This window comes from Salarias fasciatus, chromosome 2 (genome assembly GCF_902148845.1).
Source record: "Salarias fasciatus chromosome 2, fSalaFa1.1, whole genome shotgun sequence".
In the NCBI taxonomy this organism is placed as follows: Eukaryota; Metazoa; Chordata; class Actinopteri; order Blenniiformes; family Blenniidae; genus Salarias; species Salarias fasciatus.
The window spans coordinates 33,747,219-33,755,716 of NC_043746.1; the positions used below are offsets into that span (position 1 = coordinate 33,747,219).

General features: G+C 51.1%; 1 protein-coding gene across 1 annotated transcript; it reads left to right on the forward strand.

The window, feature by feature from the left end:
* Positions 1–1,732: 1,732 nt before the first annotated feature.
* On the forward strand, positions 1,733–3,845 carry LOC115400344 (tripartite motif-containing protein 35-like). The gene has a single exon (XM_030108155.1). The coding sequence runs from the start codon at positions 1,942–1,944 to the stop codon at positions 3,301–3,303; it is 1,362 nt and encodes a 453-aa protein (XP_029964015.1). The 5' UTR covers positions 1,733–1,941; the 3' UTR covers positions 3,304–3,845.
* The last annotated feature ends 4,653 nt before the right edge of the window (positions 3,846–8,498 follow it).

Here is an 8,498-nt window from a genome sequence, read left to right on the forward strand (position 1 = left end):
TAATACAAGGATACAGATTGTCAGAATCTGAATAATAACCAAAATAATAACGAGAAATGTTACATAAGCCACAAACGCAGTCATTTCAGCACTGAATTATTACAGTGCATGCAATAACTACTTTCTCTTTACCACCACAAAACATGTCAACTTATGTCTGTACCTTTATTTCCTTGGTGGTATATTGATGCAATCAATCACGTGTAATCACGCGTCCTTCTTCGTCCAGTCATTCATTGCAGTTCTTTCTTGATAAAGTCTATCGCTGTTGATGGATCCGTGAAGCGTTTCTCCTGGCCAGTGGCTGTAGTAATGCGAAGGGTTGCAGGATAAAGAAGCCCAAATCTGACATTGACGCAGCTCCGGAGAAGTCGTTTTGCCTCAGGAAACGCCGCTCGTTTCTTGGCCACCTCATTTGTATCGTCGGGAAAGATGCTTATCCTCTTATCTTGTAACAGCAGCAGGGTGACACCGGCCCTTCGGAAAACCTCTTCTCTTTCTTGAAAATAGTGAAACTTTATCACAATTGCTCTTGGGGGCTCCCCTTCTTTTGGCGGCGGCCGCAAGCTGCGATGAGCCCGGTCCAGTGTCGGCACGAAGCTCTGGCCCAATAACCCCTTAAGCATTGTAACTGTAACTGTAACTGTAACTGAAACTGAACTGAACCGTGACCTCAGAACCGAGGTACGTATCGAACCCAGATTTTTGTGTATCGTTACACCCCTATATATTAGTGTATACACACACACACACACATATATATATATATGTGTGTGTGTGTGTGTGTGTATATAAATGTATATATATATATTAGTTAGTTAGTTCTCCCCTCCTGATGATGAGTTGTTACAGGAGGATGACATTTAGCTCTGATGACGCACTAAAGTTTTCCTGAAATACCGAGGAAATCCTCTGACAGACGTGTCTGCTGAGGAAACTTGAACCCTTTGAGGTCAACATGTTATCATGCTTTAACTGAAAATGTCATCACAGTTTCCTGTTTCTGCTGGTTTCACTCTGTCCCCCCGCCTCTGAGTCACCGCTACGTCACCTTTAATAGTTTAATATAATTGTTTGAACATTTGATCAGACTCTTGGGAACATTATTAGTTATATTACATGTAAAATCATCAAAATGTTCCCTTAGTGTCTGCAACATAGTAAAGAAGGAAAAACAAGCAAAACAGCTGAAAACGGCAAATAAATAGAAAATTCTGAAAAATGTCCACCTACAGGTCTGACTCTATATCTACCTGAAAAGCTGCAGTCTGGTTTCGTGAGCTGTGATCTCAAACAGGTCTGGTGGGACGTGGAACCTTGAGGAACCTTTCAGGGAAGAACCTGCTGATCTGAGTCGGTTCTTGAAAGTGAATCGCCAGGAGAACAGAAGAAAAACAGTCTGATGATTTTCAAGAAAGGAAAGGATCGTGTGTGACCGGTTGAAATACCATGACACGTTCATGGTCTTGACATTTTCATTCAAATAAATGTTTATAAAAAGAAGGTTTACCATTATGTCCATAGAAATCACGTCTGAGAAAAAACACAGAAAAGCTTCATCTGGTCAAATTGATGACAAATACACACTTTACTTAAAACCAGGAATTATTTCACACATTTCTTTTGATAAGAGTTCCTTTCATGAGAGTTGATTCTCTTTAGTGAGTCGGTTCAAAAGACACGAGTCGTCTGAAGAGCCTGGATTCCAGAGAGCTCCACCCAGTGTGAGACTCACCAGAAGTTCCTCTCCCCTCACACACACACGCTGTGCGGCTCTCACACTCTCTCACACACTGAGACCACAGCGGCGGAGTTCCCTGACAGAGCGGCGCTCCGGAGGGAAGAGTGGGTCTGGACGCCGAGCGGGACTCCAGCCGCCGGACACGAGGCAGAGTGAAAGTCCAGAGGAGGAGGAGTCTCCTGCCGCAGCCTGACGGCAACATGGCTTCCTGTTCAGAGGAGGACCTGTCCTGTCCCGTCTGCCACGACGTCTTCCAGGACCCCGTCCTGCTGTCCTGCAGCCACAGCTTCTGCGCAGCCTGCCTGCGGGGCTGGTGGACCCAGACCGGGACCCGGCAGTGCCCGGTGTGCCGGGTGAGCTCCAGCTTTGAGCCGGCCGGGAACCTGGTCCTGAAGAACCTGTGCGAGTCCTTCAGGCAGCGGAGGAGCGCCGCCCCCCAGCAGCCCCTGTGCGGCCTGCACTCCGACCCCCTGCGGCTCTTCTGCCTGGACCACCAGCAGCCCGCCTGCCTGGTCTGCAGGGACTCGGAGAAGCACCGCGGCCACGCCTTCCGGCCGCTGGACGAGGCGGCGCGGCTGCTGCGGGCGGAGCTGCTGGGCCGCCTGGAGGACGGCCTGAGGACCCGCAGGCTGGTCCGGGACCGGTGGGCCGGGGCCGCGGCTCACGTCTCGGTCCAGGCCCGGACCACCGAGCGCAGCATCCGGGAGCACTTCCAGGGGCTGCGCGTCCTGCTGGCGGAGGAGGAGGAGGCCCGGGTGGGCGCCCTGAGGAAGGAGGAGGAGCTGAAGAGCTCCCTGATGAAGGAGCAGGTGGAGGCTGTGAACCGGGACCTGGAGGCTCTGGCCCTTGCAGAGGAGACGCTGGGCGCCTCCGACGCGTCCTTCCTGCTGGGCTACAAGGCGGCGGCGGAGGAGGTGCGGCGCTGCGCCCTGCCGGAGCCCCCCCCGCTGCCCCCCGGCGCTCTGATCGACGAGGCCGAGCACCTGGGCAACCTGGGCTTCAGCGTGTGGAGCAGCCTGAAGGCCAGCGCCTCCCCGGTGGTCCTGGACCCCAACACGGCCTCCGCAGACCTGCTGCTGTCCCACGGCCTGACCGGCCTGAGCTGCGGAGACCCCCGCCCGCTCCCCGCCAACCCCGAGCGGCTGAAGGCCTGCGCCGTGCTGGGCTCGCGGGGCTTCGGCTCGGGCAGCCACTGCTGGGACGTGCAGGTGGGGGACAACGCCATGTGGGAGCTGGGCGTCTGGGAGGACTCGGCCGGCGGGGGGACGGACGTCTTCTCCGGGCTCTGGAGGGTGGGCTTCTACCGAGACGAGTTCAGGGCGTCCCCCCCCTCCCAAGGCTTCACTGAGCTGGCGGTGAAGGGACGCCCGCGCACCGTCAGAGTCCAGCTGGACCTGGACGCAGAACGGCTGACCTTCTGCGACCCCGACGCCGACACACACATCCACACCTTCACACACACCTTCAGGGGCAAGGTGTTCCCGTTCTTCAGCACGGTGGACGAGGCCCCGCTCAGGATCCTGCCCGTCAAAGTCTCCGTGACGGCGGGACAGACGCCGTAGGCGAAGAGGACACTCACAACCAGCCAGAACATTATGACCACGAACGAAGAGCTCCGGTCTGAGGTGGACTGTATCAGGGACAAGTGGACGAGTTTAAGGCAGAAAAATGGACAAGAGCTGGCACTGCCGAGGCTGCACAATTTATTACTTTATGGACATTTGTAAAACTCGTGTCGTCACACTGTATTCATGCTCTGGCATTTTGAAAATGAAGGGAAAGATGAAGTAAAACTGACAGTGGCTAGAAGCAGAACAGGATGCTGAGCAGCGGTGGTTACCATGGAGACAGAGCCAGAGCCGGCTCGGCCTGGAGGAGTGACCCCAGGCCGGGTTCCCCTCCGTCAGTCCCTGCTGCTCCGCTGACCCGTCAGAACACTCAGCAGAGGAATCAGCTGCTTCACGGAGGTTCGGCTGCACTGATCGCCGTGAGCAAGTCACATTTCTGAGAATCGAGACGAAAAGAGGAAGAGTGATTATGATGACATGAATGTTATGCTGACAAGTGTCTTAATAAAGTTGATGAGCGTGTGTGTTGTCCTGTTTAACTACTTCTGAGAAACACTGTGGTTTGTACTGAGCTGCTGATAAGACGTTTAGCCAGCCAAGCTAACCATGCTAACATGTCTTTACTTCAGAATCTCAACGTGTTCTCTCTGAATTCTTTTTCTGGAAGCAAAATAATCCCTTTATGAACCAGTGGCGGCTGGTCAATAGGGGGCGCTGGGGCGCCGCCCTCATCAGTTTATCGTCAGTCAGTACAATCAGTCTACACAATTTTCAGAAAATATAAAACAGTGTATAATTTTTATTTGTAATATATGTAAAATATTGTATTTTTCAGCCTTGTTGTGCATACAAAAGGGCATACTTTGTTTCTTTTTAATAATTTTTCATGGTATTTCTGTATGAATAACACTTTCTGGTTTTGAGGGCGCCGGGACACATTCACCAAGAGATACAGTAGGGGGCGGTATGCACCTCAGTTGTTGGTCGCCAGCCGCTATTATTCCAAAGAAGATGAATGGGGGCGCCGGACAAATGGATCCCTATGGAGTGCCTCAAACTTTTTACTAAAACGTGACTGAAAGGTGCTGTAGGCAGGATTCCGCATCTCCGCCATCTTGCTTAGGGTTACCTAAGCAAGATGGCGATTTGACCCATCTAAGATGGCCATTTGAAACCCAGCACATCACGCCCTTATGCAAGTTAAGCCCCTCCCACAAGAACGTGCGACGAACGCCCCTGGACCAATCACGGTTAGAGCCTCATGGGCTCTTCTGATTGGTCAAAGATACCGGGAGCTGTCGAGCTTCCTTTTCAGCTCAGAACAGAGACAGATGGAAACGCTGCGCCCTCGCGGTAGAGCAGTTATGCTACACTCCTACAGGATTATCAATGGATACTCTAACATTTAATCCAAAGAAAACACAGAAAAATTAGCACTGACTAGCAAAACCCTGCCTACAGCAGCTTTAAGGCTGCATTTTAATTGGTTCCTTACAAATGGGGTTTGTGGCGCAGCTCTGTGCGCCACACACACGCCCACTTTTTATTATCAACCAGTTAGAATCGTGTTATTTCTGTTGTTTCGTTGTGTTTGGACACTGCTGTTGTCTCTCATCTGCACTTTCATTTTCGGCTCTAACGAACGTCCACAGTGGCAGAGTAGTGAGAGTCCTACTGTTGAGAAAGATGGTATGAAAGTGGAACTGGAATAATGAAAATTAATTGAGTAAAGTCTCTCCAAGTGCACGGTAAGAATAAATGAGTGTAATAGCGACGGCTGCAAAAAAGTTTCATTTGTTCGTTCTCCCAGACTGATGCAACATATATTTCATATGATCTGTTGAGGCGTCCGCTTTACAGGATATTTCTGTTGCTATATATTTTTTTTTCATTTACAAAGGTATTAACTGGTAATTTTCCTGATTTTTCAGTCAGAGCTCCATGTTTAATCATTTGTGAAGGCAGCTTTGTTTACAGACTTCATTATCTGTCATATTTATTGGTTGTGTTTGGCTTTCATTCATTGCCAATGACACTGAGAATCCATTCTGTTAATTATTTTTGTGTAGTGGTTTAAATTTTCTTCCAGTTCCAGGATAAAATGTTCTTTAGAAGTGAAAGTTTATTGATTTTGATAGGATGTTCTTGCATTGTTATGGCATATTAGTTGAAAATGGTCTCAAAATAACATTGTTTAGTGCAACGTTATCACTTATTGCAATAATTTCTGAGACAATTACTGTATGTGTAAATAAGCTGGTTACCAGGCAGCTGGATTTCCCCAAGGGGAAAAACAAAGTTATTTTTTTCTGTTTATCTGGTTCTGTAATCAATGTGTAATTGTTGCAAAGACCAATACAGAGAACAATGGACCTGTGGATGTGCAGACATTTCTTCAAACTAAAACAGATGAAAAGTTTGATTATATACAGTTTTTCTTTCTTCCTTACTCTGTAACTGCATGGACATTAAAGTGGCTAGGTTTGCAGCATCAACTTGCCTCCAAGGTAATTTGCGCCCCCCCCCCCCCCCCCAAAAAAAAAATTGTCACCAGCCGCCACTGTTATGAACTGTAGAGTTCTTACTTCTTTCTTTGGACAATGCAGTGAAGACAGAAGAAACAGTGTTTTAGAGTTCATAAGGTCAACATAAGGTCAACACAAGGTCAACCACGTTTAGCACGTCAGCGCTGGGAATCAACCTCACGGCCACCGTGGCCGCAAGACGTCCTCGTTTCACTCATATTGGTGAAACTGAGGACAGCAAGAGTGTGTGTGTGTGTGTGTGTGTGTGTGTCCAGCATGGAAGCACAGAATGGAGTGTGGCTGCTGGAAGCTTCCAGACTGATTTGCTCCTCAAGAGGAGCTTAAAGCACAACGCTCCTCTTGTTAACCTGCTTTCTTACTTTGTTTTGAGAACTGAAACGTGACACTGCTGGAGCTGACAGGAGGACAGAGAGACAGGAAGAGAGACGAGGAAACAAAGAAATGAACAACAGGAGTGTAGAGGAGGAGGAGAGGCCAAAGATACAACTCTGATCAGAACCGACACTCCAGAGGAGCAGCTCCACCTGAAACAGAGAACACAGAACGTCCTGCAGACTGGAGGCAGAGAACACAGCTGCTGGTGGTCTGGGACCTGGAGCTGCTGGTGGTCTGGGTCCTGGAGCTGCTGGTGGTCTGGGTCCTGGAGCTGCTGGTGGTCTGGGACCTGGAGCTGCTGATGGTCTGGGACCTGGAGCTGCTGATGGTCTGGGTCCTGGAGCTGGTGGTGGTCTGGGTCCTGGAGCTGCTGGTGGTCTGGGACCTGGAGCTGCTGGTGGTCTGGGACCTGGAGCTGCTGGTGGTCTGGGTCCTGGAGCTGCTGGTGGTCTGGGTCCTGGAGCTGCTGGTGGTCTGGGACCTGGAGCTGCTGGTGGTCTGGGTCCTGGAGCTGGTGGTGGTCTGGGTCCTGGAGCTGCTGGTGGTCTGGGACCTGGAGCTGCTGGTGGTCTGGGACCTGGAGCTGCTGGTGGTCTGGGTCCTGGAGCTGCTGGTGGTCTGGGTCCTGGAGCTGCTGGTGGTCTGGGACCTGGAGCTGCTGGTGGTCTGGGTCCTGGAGCTGGTGGTGGTCTGGGTCCTGGAGCTGCTGGTGGTCTGGGTCCTGGAGCTGCTGGTGGTCTGGGACCTGGAGCTGCTGGTGGTCTGGGTCCTGGAGCTGCTGGTGGTCTGGGACCTGGAGCTGCTGGTGGTCTGGGTCCTGGAGCTGCTGGTGGTCTGGGACCTGGAGCTGCTGGTGGTCTGGGACCTGGAGCTGGTGGTGGTCTGGGACCTGGAGCTGCTGGTGGTCACATGAAGCCCGGTGAATCACTGAGGCCTTCCAGCCAGCTGTTCCCCCACATGGTTCACTACTCCAGACCTCAATGAAACGGCGAACACCGCCATCTGCTGGACAAACTGACACTACACTCAGCGCCATCGGACACCACGTGATGAGAGCTGAGCTGTATGAAGGACTTCTGTGTGCAGAAACACTGGATTTTTCTGCAGTATGTGCATGTGTGAGTGCATGGACACAAACACACATATAAAGAGCTCTGTTCTTCATAGAACTATCAACATGTCCAGAGGTTGCAGCGTTATTCAGAAACGCTGGTTTTTCCACTGCTGGGATTCAGGACGTTCCTCCTTTTTGACTCCTGCCTTTAAAGCAACATTAAGGAACTTTCAGTTTTCGTTGATTTTGGCGGCGCCAGTGGACAAAGCGGTAGTGTTTTGCCTGAAAGAATACCACAGTTCCCATGAGGCCTAGCGCGTGGCGTGGTAAAATGCTGCTCCCGGTGGCGTGCTGTCGGACTGAACTCGCCTTCATTTGTTTCCAGTGGCTGTGTGAAGGACGGATAGCGACGAGGTCATGAATCTAATGGTGGCTAAACAATGTTCTATCGTGTGACGCATGCTGTAAAGCAGTGCGCACATCTGGAGTGTTTCAGTGAGCAGGGTTCCTACCACCCTCTTCACAGCTGCTCAGTCCAAGTGAAGCAACACTGACGCCCTCAGGCTGACAGAGGGTCATTCAGCTGGCTGTAAGTCGATGTATCATCACAAAACATATTAAACTGTTTTATCAAGGTTGAAAAGTTACTTAGTGTCGGTTTAAATCCATCCTTTCCCACGGCACCAAAGACGCTGGTCAACACAACCATGAGACTGCCAGGCTGGACCGGCGGGGTCCCGGGGACCAGTGGAGCCTCGGCTCCTGTAATGTGCCAGGTAGCGATCCACCGAAGCATCGGCCTCAGCACTGGAGCTGCTGCTGCCGCAGGAGTCCAGCAGGTCACAGGTCACCCAGCAGGAGAGGAGGGCGGGTGAATTCACAACAGCTACATTATAATCAAGAACACACACAGAACTGAGCACCAGACGTTATCAACATGCAATAAGTACTTCCTGTTGCCTCGGCCTGTGTGGGACTGCTGGCTGGACCTGGTCTGGATCGCTCTGCAGAGAAGAAGCCTGGAGGAAGGATTGCTGCTGCATGTTGGTCAACCCTCACACAGCAAACACCGTTCATTATGTTAGGATGATGGTTCAGTGTGTGGTAGATGAACACAGATACTACGAGTTTTCACACGTCCCCTTTTACTAGACCACCTGGACGCCTCGGTTCATTGGTCCCATCATCAGTGCAAGCTGAGGATCCAGGGGTCA

Coding starts and splice junctions, on each gene's coding strand:
- LOC115400344 (XM_030108155.1), top strand. CDS start 1,942: ATGGCTTCCTGTTCAGAGGAGGACCTGTCCTGTCCCGTCTGCCACGAC.